The 23,079-nt window shown below is 48.3% G+C and overlaps 1 protein-coding gene and 1 non-coding gene across 24 annotated transcripts in view; both read right to left on the reverse strand.

Moving 5' to 3' along the window:
- CHD4 (chromodomain helicase DNA binding protein 4) overlaps positions 1-22,053 on the reverse strand; it is a 31,164-nt gene extending 9,111 nt beyond the window's left edge. For 2 of the 23 annotated variants that reach the window (XM_045463216.1, XM_045463214.1), the window contains exons 1-32: positions 21,838-22,053; positions 20,788-20,965; positions 17,026-17,147; positions 16,591-16,785; positions 16,258-16,376; positions 15,892-16,133; positions 15,515-15,642; positions 15,133-15,268; positions 14,802-14,980; positions 14,369-14,608; positions 13,648-13,851; positions 13,320-13,525; positions 12,814-12,945; positions 12,637-12,733; positions 11,579-11,770; positions 10,682-10,882; positions 10,379-10,516; positions 9,981-10,102; positions 9,713-9,886; positions 9,213-9,354; positions 8,996-9,127; positions 8,763-8,880; positions 6,358-6,482; positions 5,837-6,074; positions 5,498-5,673; positions 1,709-1,889; positions 1,538-1,624; positions 1,364-1,452; positions 1,124-1,257; positions 638-782; positions 358-523; positions 7-104 (exon numbers count right to left, since the gene is read on the reverse strand). In XM_045463216.1, coding sequence (XP_045319172.1) covers positions 7-104; positions 358-523; positions 638-782; positions 1,124-1,257; positions 1,364-1,452; positions 1,538-1,624; positions 1,709-1,889; positions 5,498-5,673; positions 5,837-6,074; positions 6,358-6,482; positions 8,763-8,880; positions 8,996-9,127; positions 9,213-9,354; positions 9,713-9,886; positions 9,981-10,102; positions 10,379-10,516; positions 10,682-10,882; positions 11,579-11,770; positions 12,637-12,733; positions 12,814-12,945; positions 13,320-13,525; positions 13,648-13,851; positions 14,369-14,608; positions 14,802-14,980; positions 15,133-15,268; positions 15,515-15,642; positions 15,892-16,133; positions 16,258-16,376; positions 16,591-16,785; positions 17,026-17,147; positions 20,788-20,887 — 4,758 coding nt within the window. In that variant the 5' untranslated portion in view covers positions 20,888-20,965; positions 21,838-22,053. Of the gene's footprint in view, positions 1-6; positions 105-357; positions 524-637; positions 783-1,123; positions 1,258-1,363; positions 1,453-1,537; positions 1,890-5,497; positions 5,674-5,836; positions 6,075-6,357; positions 6,483-8,762; positions 8,881-8,995; positions 9,128-9,212; positions 9,355-9,712; positions 9,887-9,980; positions 10,103-10,378; positions 10,517-10,681; positions 10,883-11,578; positions 11,771-12,636; positions 12,734-12,813; positions 12,946-13,319; positions 13,526-13,647; positions 13,852-14,368; positions 14,609-14,801; positions 14,981-15,132; positions 15,269-15,514; positions 15,643-15,891; positions 16,134-16,257; positions 16,377-16,590; positions 16,807-17,025; positions 17,148-20,787; positions 20,966-21,116; positions 21,462-21,837 lie in introns of those variants that run through there. The other 21 variants (XM_045463211.1, XM_045463209.1, XM_045463220.1 and 18 more) reach the window with 16 other exon arrangements.
- On the reverse strand, positions 190-325 carry LOC123592334. The gene has a single exon (XR_006709723.1). It is a non-coding gene; the product is annotated as a small Cajal body-specific RNA 11 (non-coding RNA).
- Positions 22,054-23,079: the final 1,026 nt, after the last annotated feature.

The raw sequence follows: 23,079 nt of genomic DNA on the forward strand, positions 1-23,079 counted from the left end.
TCTTACCTCGACAGTGGCCTCTGGGGCTGCAGATTTAACCTCCTTTTCTCCTTCTGCACTCTCTTCTTCTTTGAGGCTATTCTCTTCTATTTTTATCCCATCCTCTGCAGACCAACAGAAGACAATTAATTAGGAGGAAGGTCCTAGACCAGCGAGAAGGTCACACCCGCTCAGTTTGTCTCATCTTAAGTTGTCCTCTCGTGCCTTTAAGAGCCAGCCCTATTCTTAGGACGGCTCTCCTAAACTGAGAGGGAGATTGCTCTGTGTCCTGCCAGACTCCCCTGTTAGAGCTGAGCACAAGGGAGCAAAGCATAGGCAAGGACAAAAGACAGAAAAAGAGAGTACAAGCACACTTACCAGCAGGTGGGGCAGGTGCAGGGGTATTGGGTTGTGTGTCCCCTGGAGTGGAGGGTGTGGGAGTCTTTGGGGAAGGTGACCCTGGCTGGGACATTTTCTTGTTCTCCTCTACTTCAGCAAGTTCAGGCATGCTCCAGCGCCCATTGACATGTTCAAACTCCTGAACCTGGAGCAATAAGACAAGATAGTGAAGACTCAATTCCAGCTCTAGGTTCCTTTCCTATTGGCCCTCCAGTTTCCCCTACAAACTCTGAACAATGAAAAGAGGCTCAGGGCTCACCTTCTTTCGAATCAAGGACATGACACCAATTCTAGTAAGGACATGCTGGCGAGACAGGCCTTCTCGGGGGACACCATCAGCAAAGGTCTCAGCCCCATCTGCCCCCGGCTCACATAAATGTCGCATAAAAAGAGACACATAAGCCCTGTAGTAAGGAGGTGAAAAATGAGTTAAACAGCTATCAGGCCAACTCCTAGATGAGATCTTTCCAACCACTTAGGCATTAACTTAGGCAACAACCACTCTGGCTCCATCTTGAGATAAAGCCCACAATCGCATTGAAGGATGGTTCTCCAGATCCCACACCACGCCCCAGGTTCTCTTCTAGGGAAGCTAGAAACACAAAGAGCTCTATTACTAACAGCTTCACCCATCAACTTCAACAGAGAACACGGACAATTTCCCTGCACAGCCTGGACGAGTAGTGTGGAATGACCAGAGATTAAAAACTCTTGCTGTGTACAGTCACTCCAGCTCTCAACTTACTTGAACTCTTTCTCTGATTTGCCTCGCAGATCTCTCACAAGCCACTGGGTGGTAAAAGCATCCTGAGGTGGCATCCCATATCGCATAATTGCATTAAGAAAGGCTTTTCGCTGACGAGCATTAAAGCCAAGTACCTAGAAGAAGAAGGAGCCTACGTGAGAGGGAGCAGGTCTTACTCCATCAAAGACCAAATATCAAGCACTCACCCATCACCCCTCCTTAGAATCAAATAGCACTTACTTCAATATTCCCACCAACACGGGCCAACAGAGGAGGCAATGGCTTATCTTTATCATTCCGCAGGCCCTTGCGACTGGGCCTGCGGGGAGCTGCAAAAAGAAAAGGAGGCATAAGCGACACTGACAGAGGTATTAAAGTAACATTTAAAAGTCAGCAGAAAGGCATAGCCCTCACCTTCTGAGCGTTCATCAAAGTCTTCATCACCTTCCTCTGAGGCCACTGAATAATCGGACTGGTTGTCGGACTGGTCGTCCTGCCAATCTGGAGGGAGAGAGGGCAGATGAGCGGGGCCCACTGCTCTAGTGGAACGGCCCATGGGTGGGGGGCGGGGCCGGCCACACACACCTCGGTCCTCCTGGGAGCCATCATTGTAGTTGACCTGTTTACGGATTCTTTTTCCTTTGCCCAGATTTCGGGCTAGATCTTCTTGCTGCTGCTCATAATGGTGCCGCAGCAATTTCTCCCAGTAGTCAGGATCCACACTTTCTTCCTGTTTTATGATTTCTCGTTCTACCTCCTCTTCCTCCTGGGACAGAGGGAGGGCCAGGACTCAGGGGTGCTGAAGTCAGCACCACCAGCTACCCCTGGTCCTCACAGTTCCCACTGTGCTAGCTCCTTTTCAGGACTGGACTCTGAAATACTTAGTGTGCCTGGTTGGACCTAAGAACTTAAGAGAAATTTAATTGACAGGACATGGCTCCTCATAATTACATAGAGATTAGCAGTCAACATAACTAAAGAAAAACATGAGATGACGTTATCACAAGAGAAGCATGAAGAGACAGTATGCTTTCTTCTAACACTTTTTACTGAGACCTACACAGTTGGGAGACAGCAAAATATACGAAAAAGAGATTAGATAGGAAGGGAGAACAGAAGGGCTTCTGGGGGCGCCTGGGTGGCTCAGTCAGTTAAGTGGCCGACTTCAGCTCAGGTCATGATCTCGCAGACCGTGAGTTCAAGCCCTGCGTCAGGCTCTGTGCTGACAGCTCAGAGCCTGGAGCCTGTTTCAGATTCTGTGTCTCCCTCTTTCTGACCCTCCCTCGTTCATGCTCTGTCTCTCTCTGCCTCAAAAATAAATAAACGTTAAAAAAAAAAAATTTTTTTAAAAAGGGCTTCTGAAATACTACAAAAAATCTTCATAAGAGATAAAGTAAAAGGACCATAAGCTCTTCTGTTCTTCATAATTTCATAAAAATTTGCCAACTGTGTGCAAAAAACAAAACCAAATTACACATACATACTCTCTTATGTTCTAGTAATGTTTACGTTCCTCCAAAAATCTTTTTTTCAGACACTTCAAGACCAGTAACTGATTCCAAATCCCTTACATTAGAACTAAACCACTACTAACAGCATATTAGAAACACCCTAAATGTCTATCATTATGGAACTAACTGAATCAATTCCTGGGGCTGGGGAGTGGGCAAAATGGATGAAGAGGGTCAAAAGGTACGAACCTCCAGTTATAAAATAAACAAGTCCTGTGAATGTAACACACAGCATGGTGATTACAGTTAATAACACTGTATTGCATATTTGAAAGTTGCTGAGAATAGATCTTAAAAGTTCTCATCACAAGAAAAAAAAACGCACAACTATGCATGGTAACAGATGTTAACTAGACTTACCAGGTGATTGTTTCACAAAATACATAAATATCAGATCAATTTGTTGTACAACAGAAACTAAACATATATGCTGTCAATTTCACCTCAATCTTAAAAAATAAATCATGGGGGCGCCTGGGTGGCTTAGTGGATTAAGTGTCCAATTCTCAATTTCAGCTCTGGTCATGATCTTATGGTTCATGGGATCCAGCCCCATGTCAGGCTCGGGATTCTCTCTCACTCTCTCTCTCTCTCTCTCTCTCTCTGCCCCTCCCCGCTTGCTTGTTCATGCTCTCTCTAAATAAATAAATAAATATTTAAGTAAATAAATAACGGTACTTACAAACAAAGATATATTATGCAGCAAAAAAAAGGGGCAAAGGGGAGGCCTGGTTGGCTCAACTGGTACGGCACATGACTCTTGATCTCAGGGTTATAAAGTATGAGCCCCACACTAGGTATAGAGATTAGTTAAAAAATATATAATCTTTTTTTTTTTTAATTTTTTTTTTTCAACGTTTATTTATTTTTGGGACAGAGAGAGACAGAGCATGAACAGGGGAGGGGCAGAGAGAGAGGGAGACACAGAATCGGAAACAGGCTCCAGGTTCTGAGCCATCAGCCCAGAGCCTGACGCGGGGCTCGAACTCACGGACCGCGAGATCGTGACCTGGCTGAAGTCGGACGCTTAACCGACTGCGCCAGCCAGGCGCCCCAAAAAATATATAATCTTAAAAACAATTTTTTTTTAAAGGAGGAGGAGCTCTTTATGTAATTTATTTGGGCTAAATCTCCAAGATTAATCAAATGGACAAAAAGCAAGGTACAGAACATCATATATGACTACTTTTGTGTTTAAAATGAAAAGGGAAAAAAGTGTTTAAAAATTCCCCTTTTTTCAACGTTTTTTTATTTATTTTTGGGACAGAGAGAGACAGAGCATGAACGGGGGAGGGGCAGAGAGAGAGGGAGACACAGAATCGGAAACAGGCTCCAGGCTCTGAGCCATCAGCCCAGAGCCCGACGCGGGGCTCGAACTCACGGACCGCGAGATCGTGACCTGGCTGAAGTCGGACGCTCAACCGACTGCGCCACCCAGGCGCCCCGAAAAAAGTGTTTATATGTGTGTATGTATGTATATATAGGCACATGCATGTATACATATGTATGAATGTAATTTGTATGCACATAAAATACCTTTAGGAAAATATACAAAAAACTGAAAACTTCAGTTATCCCCAGGGAGGGAACTAGATGGGAAAGAGATACCTTGGTATCTTCTGAATTTTGAATGTGCATTACTATTTATTCAAAAAATACAATTTAAAAAATCTTACAAGGTAGATGGCAGCCACAGCTCCTAATGAGAGGGCCATTTGTATACCTGAGTAGTCAACAGCAGAGGTTATCAATGGGAGGACCACCCTCCCTTCCCAACCATTCAGCATGTGCTGCCCCAAGCCAATCACCCCTCCGTGCAGTCACTGCCCCAACAGAAACACAAAGCACCTTACAGGAGGGTGGTTTTGACTGAATACTACAGCCCATACACCTATGTCAGACTTCTCAGTCACAGTTCCAACAGAGTCTAGTAGCATCATCTCCAGAAGAAAACAAAGAGAACAGGTATATATCAGAAAAACACAGCAATAAGGGGGGGATGGTTTTGAGTTGGAAAGCTGGGAAAAGATGGCAAAGACTGCCAGAAAGCTATGCCAATTCAAAGAACTCTGAGTTGAATGGTCTAAAGAGGACCAGAAGAAAAAGCCAATTTGTTTTTTTTCATTTTATACTCTACTTTTGGGGAAGAAAATTATTAAAGAAGCCACACATTCATCAGTTTTAGGGTTTTTGTTTTGTTTTTGGTAAAAAAGGAAAGGAACAGAAGAAAAAGGGAAAACAGTTCTATTGCTATAAAAAGTACAGGGAAATAGGGGCACCTGGGAGGCTCAGTTGGTTAAGCAACTGACTTCGGCTCAGGTCATGATCTCACAGTTTGTGAGTTGGAGCCCCACATCAGGATCTCTGCTGTCAGCACAGAGCCCGATTTAGATCCTCTGTCCCCTTCTCTCTCTTTGCTCTTCCTCCACTCACTCATTGCACACACGTGTGAGCGCCTGCTCTCCAAAATAAAAATACTAAAAAAAAAGAAGTACAGGGAAATAGGCTGCCCAGATATGTATCTCATCTCCTGCCTTTTCTCCCAAGAGATTTGAGATGGAAATCAAAAGTTTATTTGTAGGATCAATAAACTACAGAAGATAACTGAGATTCTGATAAGGAAGAGCTAATATATATATAAACGTTTTGAGTGTGAAATTTGGCTATGAGTTTCCTGATAGCCACGGCAAAAATGAGAATGTGACTGCCCATGTGTGATAATATTTACTTTAAAAGAGGTATATCAATTCAATGTACTGATTTACCTACAGATGTTTTCCTCTTGTCTCAAATACCATCCTGGTCGCAATAACAAATTCCAGACCAGTCATCAAGCACAGCATTGCCTTGGACTCATACTCACCCCCATCTCTTCTTCCCGCACCACGTACTGGGCCACTTTGAATGAGCTCAAATATTCATTCATGCCCTGCAATTCTGTGTCTTCTGTCTCATCCTGGTTACGGTCCAGAAGTCGCTCAATGGCCTTATCATCATAGTGGATAACACTGCTATCTTCTCCCTCTTTGTTGTCTCCTCCTACAAAGAATAAGGGGTCCATACCCTCAAAGTCAGATTCAGCAGCTGCAGTGAAAAAGCAAGTCCCACAGGACCCTAGGTCCAAGTCTCAGGACCCTAAATATCAAATATACCCTCTAGAGAGGCCAAGCCCCACACCAAAACAAGTTCCTGACTAGCTCACCTCCATCTGTGGCTTCATCCTTAAATAGTTCTTCAGTGCCAAACTTGAGGATGTCATCAAGCTCCTGTTTGGACATGGATCCAGTCTTGGAGCCCAGCCCAGGCCGAACCACTAGATGCGTCAGCATCATCTTCTTCTTTGCCACCTGCGTGATGCGCTCCTCCACTGACGCACGGGTCACAAACCGATATATCATCACCTTCTTATTCTGCCCAATACGGTGAGCTCTACTAAAAGCCTGAAGGTGGGCACGATGCAAAGTCAGAAACTGAAGTAATCCTATTTTCCTGCTTCTGCATTTGCCTTCACACAAACTTGCCCCCCAGACCCCACCTTCTCTCATGTTACCCCCAAATTAAGACCTTGGCTAACCCAAACTCTCTGGTTCACAATAAGGTAAAAGACACAAAAAGAATCTACTGTTTTCCCCTGAAACAACTAATTCCAGATGGTGGAGCCCTCACAGAGAACACTGCATTACCAATAAGTTACTGTATATGAAGGCCACTACCTCTGCTCACCTGGATGTCATTATGGGGGTTCCAGTCAGAGTCATAGATAATAACTGTGTCAGCAGTGGCCAGATTGATTCCAAGGCCCCCAGCTCGAGTAGAAAGCAAGAAGCAGAACTGTTGAGCACCCGGTGCTAAGGAAGGAACAAAAATCATTAGAAGGGTCTCCTGAGGGGCACCTGGCTGGCTTAGTCAGTAGAGCATTTGACTCTTGATCTCAGGGTTGGGAGTTCGATCCCAAAGTTGGGTGTAGAGATCACTTAAAAATAATAAAAAAATCTTAAAAAAAAAAAGTGTCTCCTGAATTCCAATTAATAAATGTAGAAGGAATGTCAGAAATACAAAACCTCATCAGGCAAACATCAGAGTAGTAAAAGTTTGAGGAGAAACAGTGCATGACCATACTCTCAAATACCTCCTTCATCCAGTTATGTAACAGATAAATCGTGGGGGTGAAAGGCACAGGATAGAGAATATGGTCAGTGATACTGTAATAGTGTTGTATGACAGATAGTAACTACACTTGTGGTGAGCAGAGTGTAACTTTTAGAGTTACACTCTAAGTTCACTACCTTGCACACCTGACACTAATGTTAACACTGTGTCAAATATACTTCAACTAAAAAAAAAAAGATATTTATCAATTACAATGTGAAAAAGAGTAGCTTTACAGTGGAGAAACTAAGCAGGTATCACCTGAACTGAAGGATCAAGGTTAACATTACCAGTAATGAGACATTATCAACATCATGTCCTCCCCCTGACATGATACACCAAAAAGAACACTGTGGGGCACCGGAGTGGCTCAGTCGGTTAAGCAACCAACACTTGGTTGCAGCTCAGGTCATGGTCTCATGATTCGTGAGTTCAAGCCCCACATTGCATTGATGGTGCAGAGCCTGCTTGGGATCCTCTCTCACCCTCTCTCTCACTGCCCCTCCCCCACTCATTTTCTCTTCCTCTCTCTCACTCTCAACATAAATAAATTTAAAAAACATGGAGGGGCACCTGGGTGGTTCAGTTAAGCGTCCAACTTTTGATTTCAGCTCAGGTCATGATCTCATAGTCTGTGAGACCGAGCCCTGCAAAAGGCTCTGCGCTGGCAGCACAGAGCCTGCTTGGGATTCTCTCCTCTCTCTCTCTCTCTGCACCTCCCCTCCATGTGCGTGTGCAAGCGTGCACACTCTCTCTCAAAATAAATGAACATTTTTTAAAAAGTTCTTTAAAATAAATGGGGGGGAAAAAGAATACGGCATTGCTTCTATGGTATTCTTGTCCAAAAAGTCTAAAAACCTCAATCTACTCACGAGAAAACATCAGACAAACCCAAACTCACAGACATTCTACACAATAAATAACCAGCAATCATAAAAAGTATCAACAATAGGGGTGCCTGGGTGGCTCAGTGGGTTAAGCAGCCAACTTCACTCAGGTCATGATCTCCTGGTTTGTGAGTTCGAGCTCCATGTCAGACCCTTTGCTGACAGCTCAGAGCATGAAGCCTGCTTTGGATTCAGTGTCTCCCTCTCTCTCTGCCCCTCCTCGTCTCACACTCTTGTCCCGGTCTCTCAAAAATGAATAAACGTTAAAAAAAAATTTTTTTTTTTAAAGTATCAATGGCACGACAACAAAGGAAAGAATGAAGAAATATGTCAGACAGAAAAAGACACAACAACCAAATGCAATGTGGGATCTAATACTGGATCCTGAAACAGGAAAAGGACATTAGGAGGAAAACTGGTGACATTCAATTAAGGTCTACAGCTTAGTTAGTAGTATGACATCACTCATAATTTCCTGCTTTTGACAGTTGTACTGTGGTTATATAAGTTGTTATCGTTAAGAGAAGTTAAGCGAAGATATATGTGAACTCTGTATTATTTTCTTCCGACTTTTAAGTCCAAAATTATTTTAAAATAAAAAATGAGGGGGCGCCTGGCTGGCTCAGTCAGGGAGAGCGTACAACTCTTGATCTCGTGGTCATGAGTTTGAGCCCCATGGTGGGTGTAGAGATTACTAAAATAAATAACCTTTTAAAAAAATAAACAATATAAAAAAATGAGGAGGGGGAAGGGGTGGCTACGGAGACAAGTCTGCCACGAAATTGCTAATTGAGCTTGGGTTAAGTCCTGCTCCCTCTGTGGGCCTCAAGATACAATGAAAAAGGTTAATTAAATACAACGCTCTTCTTCCAGCAGAAAGAACGAAGACTCCAACAAAAGAAAAAAAAATCTGCTAGGAATAGTTCAACACATTTTTCCAATCAAAGGCATTCAAAAGCTTTAATTCTTCCATATCAATTGACAAAAACTCAAAAGAACCACACAGAAAAGCAGATACACAAGAACAAGTAATCCATCCAAAGACATGAGTCAATGAGAATTCCTGGATTGAAGGTACTCCTTTCCTCTTACCATTGAAGCGGTCAATGGCCTCTTGTCGCATGTTCCCAGTTATCCCACCATCAATACGTTCATACTTATAACCTTCATGTTCCAAGAAATCCTCCAACAAGTCCAGCATCTTGGTCATCTGGAAAAGGAGCAGAGTTTAATTAAAGGGGAGTCAGATGGTAATTGCTTTCCTCACGTCACTGAGGGTTGTCTACTGCTCCCTCTCAAAGCTCCCAGCTCCTCCCACACAATACCTGAGAGAAGATGAGTACACGGTGCCCACCCTCCTTAAGGTTCTTAAGCATCTTCTGTAGCAGCAATAATTTTCCAGATGCTCGGATTAGAGCACTGCCATCATACATGCCATTGGGCATTTTAGGGGCTTCCTGAAGAAAGAAGCAAAAAGAAAAGAACACTGAACAAAATGGAGCAATTCCAACCCAGCAAAGAACGAGAGGAGGCACAACATACCATCGCAGCCACAGGGAAAAGATATGGGTGGTTGCAGCACTTCTTAAGATCCATCACCACATTCAGCAGAGAGACCTGGTTGCCACCCCCTCGAGCATTGAGTGCTTCAAAATTTCGAGTGAGGATGTACTTGTAGTATTTCCTACATGGGCAAGACAGAAAGAGAAGTCAGATTCAAGAGCCTTCATAGGACTTACAACCTTTATACAACTCCCAAGACAGTCCCAAGGTCTGAGATCTTCCTTCCAACATATCTTGCTTCAGGACTAAGGAAACCTAACAAGCACCACCAACACCAACAGCACAAACACCATCATGTTAAATAAAGTACTTAACTAAGTAAGAACTATGACTAGGAACAATTAGGTTTCTGTAGACTTTGCTTGTTCCTGTCACCAGATGCCCTGAAGCAGAATGCAGGGAGGAATAAGAAACACTTGGCAAACTAGTAGATGTCTATCCACAAAATGGAGTCAGTGCTTCTGTCCCTTCTGACTTACTTCTGCATGGGGCTCAGCTCCACACGCACAATCAGTTCTGTCTTGGATGGCATATTTTTGAACACGTCAGCTTTGAGCCGCCGCAACATGTGAGGGCCCAGCATATCGTGCAGTTTTTTAATCTGGTCTTCCTTGGCAATGTCTGCAAACTCCTCCAAAAAGCCTTCCAAATTGCTTCAGAAAAAGAAAAGACAGTCATATAGGAAATGGGCAACAGGAAGAATTAGAAGCAGAATTATCAGCTGATTACAGATAAACACACACTTACTGGAACCTCTCTGGGGTGAGAAAGTTGAGGAGATGAAACAACTCTTCTAGATTGTTTTGTAATGGAGTCCCGGTCAGCAACAGTTTGTGTTGAAGTGAGTAACCATTTAAGACCCGGAAGAACTGGAGAAGCAGATGGAGAAGATAAAATTCAGTGAAAAGAGGGTTCCAGTATACCTTTGCAAACTAAGCTATTTTGCTGCCCAATGGTTAAGCTGCCATCTCCCCTCCATTTCCATCTCCCTTTTAAGGTCTGACCACCAAGGAGTATCACAGGTAAGGAAGGAGTGCAGAAGCCATTTGACCAGTTCCTCTCCTCCTAACACTCCCCTTAATGAGTAGGTGGCACTAAAAAACTAAAACTGGAAGCCATAACCTCCCTCCCCGCTTCCTTCTCACCTTTGACTGATTGTTCTTGAGCCGATGCGCTTCATCCACAATGAGGCATGCCCAATCAATGGAACCCAAGATAGCCATGTCAATGGTGATCAACTCATAAGACGTCAGCAGCACATGGAATTTCACAGATGCCTCTTTCTGCACAAGGAGGTGACCCGGTCACTAATGTTCAACTCCTCCAGTGCAGGCAAACCCAAGGGACTTTCCCTCCCCCCAACTGTTATCCTTCGGCCTCACCCCACTCTAAGCAGACTAAGCCCACATCAACAACTCTCTAAGGTGGTCTCCCTCCCAGTGAGATACCTTCATGCGAGAGGCTTTCTTGCCACCACGAATGGCGTTGTCTTCAAAAGAGAACTCATTCTCTCGGATGATGGCACGGCTGTCTTTGTCACCCACATACGTCACCACATACATATCTGGAGCCCACATTTCAAACTCCCGCTCCCAGTTGATGATGGTAGAAAGAGGGGCACTCACTAGGAAGGGGCCTTTGGAATGACCCTTGGAGAAAGAAGAGAAGTGGCAGAATAAGGACTGAGGGCCCCAACACAATGCTGGCCCAGCGCCCACCTCTACACTAGGACCAGCTGAGGGCTGGCATGTGTGCTGCTGCTCCTATCCTCACCTTTTCAATGCCCTGCCTACTCCTTCCCACAAAGTCACACTCGCCTTTACAGGGAGTTTAAAACCCAATTTCTTCCTAGAAGTCTTTCCATGCTAATTCCACCCACAACTCTGCTCATCTCAACAGGTATTCTCCCCCCAAGGACTGAGGCTCTATGAATCCACCACTGATTCTACCCAAGGTTCCATCCACTCAGTCTGTCTCTATGTACACATGTCTGTCTTAGAGGCACTTGGGTGGCTCAGCTGGCTAAGCATCTGACTCTTGGTTTCAGCTCAGGTCATGATCTCCGTTTTGTGAATTCAAGCCCGACATCAGGCTCCGAGCTGCAGTGTGGAACCTACTTGAGATTCTCTCTCTCTCCCTCTCTGTCCCTTCCCACTCGTGCTGTCTCTGTCTCTTAAATAAACAAACTTAAAAAAAAAAAAGCGTCTATCTTCATGTCATTCCACAGTGTTCTTCAAGGTCTGGGACCAATTATTTTCTTCCTTTTTTGTTTCTCCTCATTGTGTGAAAAGACCACGAACACGAAATACCCATACACAAAAACCTCACAGCCCCAACTTTCGTACCTCCTTGTAGAGAGAATAGAGGAAGACTGCTGTTTGGACAGTCTTCCCAAGGCCCATCTCATCAGCCAAGATGGTGTCGGTGCCCTGAGCCCAGGAGAAGCGCAACCAGTTCAAGCCCTCCATCTGATAGGGGTGCAGGGTTCCACCTGTAGCATCCAGGTACTCTGGCTGTCGCTCATACTTCACTGTTGGCTGAAGAATGAAAGGAAGAAGTGAAGAGCTGGCCAGGAACTCCCTTCCTTCCGTAAGACAGAAGCTGCCTCCTCTTCACACATCCTCACTAGATCCTCAAGAGCCACAAAGAATTGTGGGGAGGGGCACCTGGGTGGTTCAGTGGGTTGAGCATCCAGCTTCAGCTTGGGTCATGATCACAGTTTGCGAGTTCGAGCCCCACATCAGGCTCTCTGCTATCAGCACAGAGCCCACTTTGGATCCTCGGTCTCCCCGCCTCTGCCCTTCCCTGCCCCCTTCTCTCAAAATAAATAAACACTAAAAAAAAAAAAAAAAAAAGAAAAGAAAAGAAATGTAGGGGGAAAATATCCTTAATAGCTGTTGTAATTTTGTGTTTTATTTAGTATCCTCCGGGAAGCAAGGCAACTAACCTATCAGGCGATCAGAGATCTTGGTCTTACAATCTCACGAAAGACACATCATAGCCTCCCTAGCAATACAATAATTCTACTACACAAGAGCCACCAGGTAAATAATCATATGTTCCCCCTGGAGTCATCTTTTTCACCTTAACAGTCCTCATATTATATTACACAAATAAAACCCACAGGAACTGAACCCTGAATTAAGGGTCAGAAGACCCAGGTTCCGATAAGTTTCTTAACACTTTCTCAATCGTAGAAAGCATATGTCCTATGTTTTTATTTTTCTGATGATGCAAAGAGAAAATGATCCTAGTGTTTCCCTCGTTCACAGAGATGTGGAGAGGTGGGGAAGCATTCTAGCTCTGAAGTTCCTACCGGCAGAGTGCCATCGATAGACTGGAGCACACAAGATTTATCGTCCAACCCAACAAATTGTGCCCTCCCTCTTCTGCCCCAACTCACATCAACTGTTGGAGTTTCAGGAGGCCTCTCCAACTTCCTCAGCTTCACCTTCTTGAGCTTCTTGCCTGGTCGTCCTTCCTCACCCCTCATTAACTCCCTAAAGAAGACAGACAACACAAGGCTGCCTAAGGTCCTTCTCAGTAAGAACCAACTCCACACCTCACCAAAGTCACCCACCTGTGGTTCCAATAGCTCTGCTTGAACAGGTCGTAGTCCTGTATCTCCACATCCTCACTCTCCCAGGATGCCTGATCATAGGGTAAGTCCCGCCACTTGATCAAGTAATGGACATGGCCCTTCTTATCCACACTGCAAGGTCAAGGAGAAAAAAAGTCCTCAGAACCAGAAGGCCATGCTCCTCTTCTCCTAAGTAAGCCTCGCTTTCAAATACTGCCAGTAATGTATGTTCCAAACAGACTTCTAGGAAGGCCAAATGCCACATATATGGAGTCTCTACCATACCAGTCTCTGGACCTAAAATTACATCTAATCTAGTCTTCTATGGTTCAAATACCAGAATTCAGTCGGTTAGTAGTAATGTATGGAGCATACATCTCTTCCAAGTTTAAGTTACTGGTGACATCTCTTTCCTCAATTCCTTTGGCAGCAGTCTCCCAGTGGACATGCTGCCTATTTCCAGCATGCCCAAGACAGCCACCAGTCTGGCCCAGCTCCTCTGGTACCTGTGGTTAAGAATTCGGTGGATCATCATCCACTCAGGTTTTATCCCATAGCGATAGAAACGTTCCTCCATCTCTGCAAATTTAGGGTCTTTGTTCTTGCGCTTTCGGCTCTTCTCTTCATCACCACCAAAGTCCCCAGACGGTGGTTCATCCATATCGTTCTTCCGCTGGTAGTTTCGAAACATCACTTGACAGTGCAGCTCCAACTGCAAACAGAAAGGGGTTGATTCAGTCACTGAGGAGTGGCATTCACTCCTTCCATCCACAAGGCTGTTTTTCATGACCCTCTCCATTGTGGCCCCCAGATCTCTAGCCTTCCCAGGTTTACCTGCAGTTCAGACACCCAGGAGCAGTGCCAGTAAGACATGCCTTGCCATTTCACAAAGAACTGCCGCTCTGGCCGCCCCTCCAGGGGCTTAGGGGAGGGAGTATTGGGATCAGCATCTGGAGGCCGAGGCACTGGTGTGGGAGATGGTGGCTGACCCCACTTCCAGATTAGAATCTTCTGAACTTTGCCCTTAAGAGCTGGACACTGAGAGAAAAAGATGATTCAACACCAAATCATTACCAAGGGGAGGAAATGATACAGCCCACAGCCTCAACATTATCAAAGAATTATTAAAATAACACTTCTCATTTTAAAAAGAACCATTCTAGTAAAGAATAACAGAACTCCCTCTCTCCACTTCTGGAGCCTAGAACTCCTCTCTATGAAGTAACTGAAAAGCAATTAAGTGACCCTATTAAACCATTCTAAACCGCCAAGACCTAATGGATGCTCTAGGATGGAAGAACACTGCTCTACTCTCCTTAAGAGAGCTGGCAGAGCATCAACTCCTCTGTTCAAAGTTAGTCCTACATTTTCCCAGACAAAAGTATCCCCAGACTGCATGAGAAAGGAAAATACCTATCTCAGGGCTAAAAGATACAGTTCTCCAATGACCTCTCCTGCACCTCAGCCTCCTGATGCCTACATATAGAAGAGATAAACCCTTCTGCTAGATTACACTATCCACACATCCCACCCTGGCTGGGGTCAGTTAACTCACCGTACAACGGGGACAGAGCCATTCACCATTAGGGATCTCTGGAAGTGGGGGGTTCAGACAGTGGATGTGGTAGGATGAAGGACAAGTGTCACAGCAGAGCAGCTCCCCACCGTCTTTACAGACACGACAGAATTCCATATGGTGGTCATCCTCCTCTTCAGGGTCTCCTCCAACCTCTTCCAGGATCTCCTCACCCTCCGAATTGTCCTCTTTAGCCTCCCACTGGATGCCTTCCTTCTCCTGCAGTAAAAGTCCAGAGTCAGATTATTACCACCCCCCACCCACCCACCCACCCAAGTCTGAACCACACTCATCATTTTTTTGAATGTTTCCCAAAGTCCACACCAGCAACACCACCCAAGCCCAAAAGATCTTTGATCACCCCACCCTTCCTCTTGAGGGTTCCAAAAAGCCACAATGGCCAGGTACTCACGCAGTGTGGGCAGCTCCACTTGCCCTCAGGAGCCTTCTCCATGTCCGGATCCAGGCAGACCATGTGGTAAGCTCGGGGACAGGTATCACACAGGATGATCTCACCGCCTTGCTGGCACACCTCGCAATAGTCCTGGTGGTCTGTCTCATAACCATCCACAGCAGTCACCTCCTCCTCGCCTGGGCAAGGAAGAGGGAAAGCCCAGTTATTAGAAAAAAACTACCTCCCCCCACCCCGTCTAAAATAAACCAACTCCTATCTCCTTAGGGAGATTCTTCCCCAGTCATCCCCACCCCATCCCATCACACACAGATACAAAAAAGAAACACACCTTTCTTCTTCTTTTTAGTGGTTCGGAGTTTCTTGCGGCTGCGGCTACTACGGCTGGTAGAACCATCAGAAACAGAATAGCTATTGATACTGGCATCATCGAAGTCAGATTCCACATCTAAGTCATCATCCTCACTCTGACAGAATAAAAAAGGAGAAGGTTAGAGGTCGAAGCCAAGGGAAGGGGAGTGCTAGAGAAGGGATCCCTCTTTTACTAGGGATGCTAGAATCCCAGCAAAGACTATCATATAAGGAGCCTAGTCACCTTGTTCTAGGGCCAACTCTCCCCATGCTTACATGCCTACTGTGAAGGCTAGATCCCGACATAGGTAACATCCTATCAGATACGGCACCCTCACCAACGGGATAGGCTGGGCTCTCACCGAGGATCTCTTACGCTTAGAACCAAAACCTCCCAGCTTGATTTTCAGGGGAGCTACTTTCTTGGGTTTAGGCTTCTTGGCATCAGGTACACGAGGGCTGCCCTTGGGCTTCCTCCGAGCATTGGGACCTAAAACCAGAAGAGTGCAAGTAAGATCATACAATCCAAATGCACAGCAAAGGGCAGAAAGAGGGGAAGGCAGTAAAGTGTTCTCTACCTGAGCTGGTTTCCCCGTGTCCAGCTTCCCAAATGTCCCTCCTAAATCCAAGATTCATTCCTCCCTCCCACTTCTATCTTTAGGCTGACAGAAGAACATCTCCATGTTTTCTCTGTCCTCATATCCCAAGCCCACATCAGTCCCATTGGGTCCCATTTCACCTTTGCCCTCCTTGGTCTTGGCCTTGCGGATAGGCACCTCCACAGGGGGAGGAGGTGGTGCAACTTCAGTGGCCGTCACCATGCTCTCCACCACAGCCACTGCTGCTGCCGCTGCTGCTGCCACTGATGCCCCAGAACTGCCTTTGAAGGGGTTGTTGGTGCTAAACTCACGCCACTTTGCACCCAAAACCATCATCATCTTGGAGACAGCAATCTTGGGGTTTTTGGCAGCAATGAGGGGTCTGTGGAGACATGGACAAGAACAGCAAAGAGGGAAAAGTTTAACAATAAAAGAGAGAGAGAAAGAGAAGTGAAAAGAGATTACAGAAGCACTCTCCTCCCCTAGCCCCAAAACCCTCTTCTTACCGGACAAACTGGCTAAAGGCCTTGTAGTTGGTGAGGGTGCGATAATCCTCCTCTGAGAACACATGGTCAATGTCTTCCATGCCCCAGTCTTCCAGGAGCTGAGCGGACGATTTAGGTTCCTGCAGAGAGAGCAAGGTCAAACACCTGACATCTAGTGCCCACCCCTGCTCAGGGAATGAGTTGAAACAAAAGATTGCAAGACCAGGGGAGGAGAGTGGAGAGAAAATCATTATAAACAGGAAGAGAAAACATTCTAAGGGGCAGTGGAGTATCTGGGAGACAAAAGACAGAAGTTGACAGCAAGCACAGGGAAGAGGACAGAGATCCAGGCACCTTTGAATCATCATCATCGTCATCCTCCTCCTCCTCTTCCTTCCTCTTGGATTTGCTCTTCTTTTCTTTCTTAGGTCCAAGCTTCTTCTTCTTCTTCTTGCCAGGGGTATAGTCGCTGCCCTCACTGTCTGAGCGCAGAGCCACCTCTTCCTCCTCCTCCACAAACTCCGGCCCCTCCCCAGAGCTGTCCCCCAGCTGCCGGCATAAGAGCATACGCTGGAGCAGGGAAGGGGGAGAGGGAGAGGGAGACAGACACACACATGCTACACACATGCTGACCTCAGGACAGCCCTGAGGCTCATCCCCAGGACCTGGCCCACCACTCCAGAAGAAACAAATGCCACGCCACCGCCCCCCCACACCCCGCGCCTCAACCTTTCACAGAGCTCCTCTGTTCTTCCTCTTATTCCCCAAAACATCCAGTCACCCACTCACCTCCTTTTTTTGGCGCTTGCTCTTAGGGATTTTAGGGTCCCGAGGCTTCTTAGGCTTTTTCTTCTTCTTGAGCTTTGGAGTCTCTGCTTCTGACAAATCCTCTTCTGGGTCCTCTTCATTTTCTACACATAGTTGGCAGAGAAAGGTAGGTAGAGAATAGATCAATAGCAAAAGGTTAGAGCCTAATCCAGAGGCTTTAGACTTTATTCCCCCACCTCTTGTCCCAGATTCCACTGAAGAGAACTGCTATACTCTCCACAGAAGGAAGCTGATACTCAGGACAAAAACAGACAAAGAGAGAGCTGTATATACCCGAAATAAGCCTGCCAGGCCAGAGCAGGCCCACCTCAGGCAGCTGTCCAGACCCCTGCCTCCTTTCCCTCATACCTAATAGGAGTCCTGTATATGTTCACCAGTGCAGCTGAATCAAGCTGCTGAGAGTTAACCAAATAAAAGAAATAGGTCTAGCTCTCCTGTAACTGGCCACCAAGTATTCTATAAACCAGGGAGTGAGAATGAAAGGTCCTACCCAGAAGGCCGAAACAACAGAATACACCTTCACAGACATTCCCAGAATGGTTATCAGTTCAGGGGTCCCATAAACCACACCCTTCACTCCCCACTTTGGGTCATCACTGCTCAAAACCACCAACCCCACCCCACCCCCCACCAAGCCCCAGGTTCAGTTGCCAGCCCAATATCACACCCACTCTCAAACATAATTTCCTTTCCCCATCTCCAGCTCCACTGTTCCTCCCAGCTTCTCCTGGGTCAGTAGCCTCTTCTCCCCAGGGGCCCAAATCAGCCCAGCTGTCACCATCCCCTCCACACACACACACACACACACACACACACACACACACACACCGCCCCCCCCCCCCCCCATCCTCCTCCCATCTGGCTCCACCTCCTCCCCTGGCTGGGAGCACACACAAAGCCTGGGGTAATACTGAGAGCTCCTGGGCAGGGATAGGTGGGAAGGGGCACAGAGGGGGAGGAGAAGGCCAGGAGGCAGCTTCCTTTGTAACTAACACACATTCACACCAGCTCCCTCCTCCCTCCTCTCTCTCCTTCTTCCTAAGCCACCCCCGCCCTGGGAGGGGGGGGAGTGGAGAAGGGAGTGGAGAGAAGGAGGGAGTGCCTCACCCACTGAAGAGAGGGAAAATGGCTCCTGACCGCAGAAGCCAGCCCAGGGCACCCAGCTGCCAACATAGGACAGACAGGAAGTAGCAGGGGAGGGGGGTGGGGTTGATAGAGGTAGCCGGGGAAAGACTACCCTCACAAAGACTTCCCAAATTACTACCTGGCCCCAAGTCCACATGCCACTTTTCCTAACACCTATTCTGGGATGACACAGTTCTCAAGAGGCCACTCTAATGTCCTACGCAAAGAAACCCAAGACAGACATGAAGGTAATACTACAAGAGGGACGAGATTACTCCCTCAATCATAATAATTGTTTCAATCATCAGTACTAAGATTTAACAAAGGCTCAGTAGAGCTGCGGTCAGAACATAAAACCTCAAATTTCTGATATCCAAAAGATTTACATTGAGGAATGGGAACCCACCAGAAGTCTCTGAAACTCCGTTTCCTCCTCACCACCTACCTTCCCCAAGAGTCCAAGCAATAGATCCTAAACCACCTCTCACGGATTAGAAGGAGCCACCTATCCAACATATGGGAGTGATGTCTACACCAAGAAAAAAGGAGCAGCACCTGGACAGTGCTGGACAATAATACGCTTCCTTCAATCCTACACATGCTCTTCGCTCCTGACCCCCAGAACTAGCCCTAATATGCTTCTGACTCCGCCCTTCTTGAGCAAGGCAGATACTAGGGAACATGAGACATTAAGCTTGACAAAGCACCATCAGCCTCCCCCCACTCAGCCCAGGATCAGGCCAGGCACAAGAAAGCCCCTCCCATTCCCTTGGGAAAGGAACACCAGCCTGGATCTTACCAGAAAGAACCATTTTCTTAAGGCTGCTCCCCAGCAATCCCCATGTCGTCCCCCTCACTAATCAGTTACATCTTTCGGTTCCTCGTCCTCCTCCCCTCCATAAAAGCTGGAGCTGGGCACAAGGACAAACCCAAGCAAGTGAAGGGGACACCCATCCACATAAGGCCCCCAAACTTCTCAGGCAGATAATGTGCTGATATGACAAGCGGCAAAGTGGCTGAGACATAAAAGAAGATTTGGGAAAGGGGCAGGAATGGGGTGTGGCAAGTGGAAAAACTGGGTCATGCTACAGCTTGGGGCAGAGTTCACCCTGGGAGCCTGCACAGCTCCCAATCAACATGGGGGGGCAGCCCCAGACCAAGGGCCCAATGGGAAGCCAAGATGTGGAACCAATATTGGCTAGATAGCACTAGTCTACTTCTCTCGCCCCTCACAGAAAGGATCAGATCAGGTTACTAATACCACCACCCCACCCCCACGTCGGGCAACAGCACAGAAATTTGCCACCTTGCCCTACACAAGGATGATGAGACTCAAGCCTAAGTTTCTCATCCCAACAGCTGAAGACTCAGTAACACGACTGCCCCTCTCCAAAGAGACCCCAGTTTCAAATGAAGACTTTCCACTTAGAAAATGCCCAATGTAGAAACATCTTTCCCAGACCACCTCAACTTGCTGCTGGAGCTAAGAAGAAGGCAGAAGTGAAAAAGGTTTGATGGGAAACAAAAACAGAACCAGCAAGCTCTGGAACTTAAAAAAAATAAGTAAATATAAACAGAGAGAATAAAGAAATGGCATGTCAAAAAAAAACAAAAAAACAAACACCTGGAAAAAAAAAGGTCAAGGAAACAAATAGGTGACTTAGCCAAGGGCTCTGAAAAAGGAAAGACAGGCGAGAGAGAGACATCCACTTAAATGCATGACATCAATCACCATTTGAGAACAGACAAGGGCTACTCCAATCAGGCAGGATGGTTATAACCATACGAGTTTGGCCAGTCCGAGGAGCCACCCCCAAACACAGACAGAACAACCCCCAACACACCTACACAAACATTTCAGGCCACCAGCCCAAACCCCAGGCTACCTGCGCAGAGGTAGAAGCCTCTAAGAAAAAAAAAGTCTGGATTATTTCCACTTGCCAGAGAAAGGGGGTGCTCCCTAGTATAACCTTCAGGCTGTGACATCCTACCCCTAGACCCCATCATTTCCCCACTCGAAACATTCCAGCAATCTGCAGGCTAAAAGCGCTCTACAACCCAGCTGAGGAGCGCAATTCAAACTTCACACAGTTGAGACAGCACAGAAAACCGGTAACTGATCAGAAGCTAAAAATAATCAGATAGAGAGTAACCAGCACTCCCTCTCTCCTTTCCACAGCAGCAACCACAAGATCCTGCTAACACAGATGCCCGGCTGGTCTCCAGCAAGCAATCCTCAACACCCACCCCCCGCCCCCCCGCAGTCCCAGCCACCTGCATTTCTCCAAGGACCCACACAAGGTAAGGTCTGCCAGCCCAGAGAGCTCCCTCAACGGGGACCTGCAGAGCATTCCTGAAGACCAGACAGTGCAGCAAGCTTGCATCTTGGTCCCAGAGCCCAGGAGGCACATGGCTTCCACCCCCTCCCACAAGAGCTCCGCAGAAGGGAACCACTCCCTTCGGATGCCCTCCACCTCAGACTCTGCACAGAGAGAGAGAGAGAGAGAGAGGGAGAGAAACTCAACCCTGCCTCACCAGAGTCGCTAGGGAGGGCCCAAATGCCTCCTTCCTGCCCTGGGCCCTTGGGGAAGATGTTACCTGGGTGGGGTGGGGGCAGGCTGTTGTTCAAAAGTGCATCCATATCCTCCTCCTCGCTGCCCGCCGAGCAGGGGGACGGGGAGCCCAGGCCCGACGCCATCCCCTTCCGCTCCCGGCCAGGGAATTGGCCCAGCTGCTCCTGCCTGCGGCCTGGGGCCCTCTACACTGGCCCGAGTCACTGTGCGGGGGAGGGGGGGAAGAAAGAGAGAACAGTCAGTGACGCGCACTGTCCCCCTCCCCCACACCCACCCGCTCTTTCCGCCCACCACCACCAGCGGCCCCCCCACCCCAGCCACCCTAGCAGGGCACCCGAACCACTCAGGCTGAACTTAGTTCCACACTCCTCGAGGGCAGCCCGGAAGCCGGCTCCCCAACTGGAGCCCCCCCAGATGAGCGGGAGCGACGCCCCCGAGGGCAGGCTGGTGCAGGCTTGGGGAGGGGAGAAACCGGGCTGGACCGAGCAGGGTGTGACGGGGGGAGGGGGTGTCCGAGTGGCCGCGGCGAGGGGGGGGCCGGGGGAGGCGGCAGGCAGCGAGGCGCTCGGGGACACAAGGTCACTTGGGGGTGGGGGGGCGCCTCCCTGCGCCTGGGGAGGGGCCAGTCCCCAGACAGGGCAGCTCTCCAAAGGCTGTCCTCTGGGACAAACTCAGGTTCTCCAGAGGAGCCGCGGGGCCGAGGGGGCGTGGAGGCTCAGGGCTCCAGGGGGCTGGAGGTAGGGACGTGGGGGCCGAGGGAGCGCCCACCAGGCAGGGGGCCGGGCCACGTGTCCCGGGGGGCAAGTGAGCAAAGGGCGAGGGGGCGGGCGCCGGGCATTGTGGGAGACCAAGCCCGAGGTGGGAGTCGAGGGGAGCAAGACTCCGGCCGGCTTAGGGCGGGGGAGGCGGGGGGGGGCAGGGCGCCCTGCAGGCCATGGAAAGGAAGGGTCAGCTCCTCCAAGCAGGGGGCGGTCCGCGAGTCCCGGACGTCTGAGGAAGGGGTGGTAGAGGGATGAGCCTGGGGGCTGGTCGGGCTGAGAGGGGCGTCTCTTTGGGAACCCCGCGCTCTCCTCACCCCGGAGCCGCCGCAGGTCGCGCTGGGTCCGGCCCGGTGTCACTCCCGCTCCGGCTCCTCCTCGCCGCGGCCGAAGGGGGGAAAATGGCTCCGGCTCCGGCGTCGCCTCTTAAAGGGCCCGAAACACCGGCCGGGAAATCCCACCGCACAGGCCCCGCCCCCCCACGGACAGCCCATAATAACCTCAACCAACTCTAACCCCCCCTCCACTACCGCCACCCTCCTCCTTAGGTCTCCCGGGCAACCCCCGCCCCCTCGTCGCTCAGGCAACCACTGGCCACGCCCCCTTCGAGCGCGCGCGCGCGTGTCACCCGGGCAACCACCCACCTCCTGGCCATCCCATAATACACACGGACAGCCCCCCCCCCCCCACACACACACACACCACCCCCCCCACACACGCACTCCATACACCTATATGCCAAGGCTGTTGACATCTCATAATATTGCAGACCTTTTGCAACTAACCCTTTCCCCACCTCAGACATCCCATAATAGCCACCCTTTGCCAACTTCTTCACTCTTGGCCCTAATGCTGACATCCCATAATAATTCGTCACCTCTCCTTTTCATGGCCATCCCATAATAAGCACCCCTCCCAGCACTTCAGCCTCACATCCCATAATATTCATCCCCATCCCCCACAGACATCCCATAATAACCACTCTTCATCCACCCCCAGTTTGATATCCCATAATAGTCAGAAACGCACCCCCCCACCACATTACAACAACGGACACTTCGGCCTCCTCCCACACACATCCCGTAATAATCAGTTTCCTACTTTCTATACTGGCATCCCATAATAACCAACCCCCTAGCCTGCAGGGGCTGAGGGCAGCTCAGGCTAGGGTCTAGATCCTCATACCAGCACCCTCAGCCTTCACACATTTCATTCTAACTCCACAGCTCATGATAACCACTTCTCCCTGTCAAAGACATATCCCATAATGATCAGCACCCTACAGAGATGGTCATCTAATCTCCTTTCCTCTAACACTGGAAAGATATCCCGTAATTTTACTCCCCTACCCCACACCCTGATATCCCATAATAATGTCAAGGAGCCTGTGGTCCACCAGACATACTATAATACTCCTAGCACAACCCAGCCTCATATCCCATAATGCTTCATCTCCAGCCACCACCCCTATACCTTTCCAGCCAGGCATCCCATAATATTCATAGTCACTACCTCCCCCACCTCCACTGGCTGTCAGTCTATTCTAACAACCAGAGCCA

This window comes from Leopardus geoffroyi, chromosome B4 (assembly GCF_018350155.1).
Source record: "Leopardus geoffroyi isolate Oge1 chromosome B4, O.geoffroyi_Oge1_pat1.0, whole genome shotgun sequence".
Taxonomy (NCBI): Eukaryota; Metazoa; Chordata; class Mammalia; order Carnivora; family Felidae; genus Leopardus; species Leopardus geoffroyi.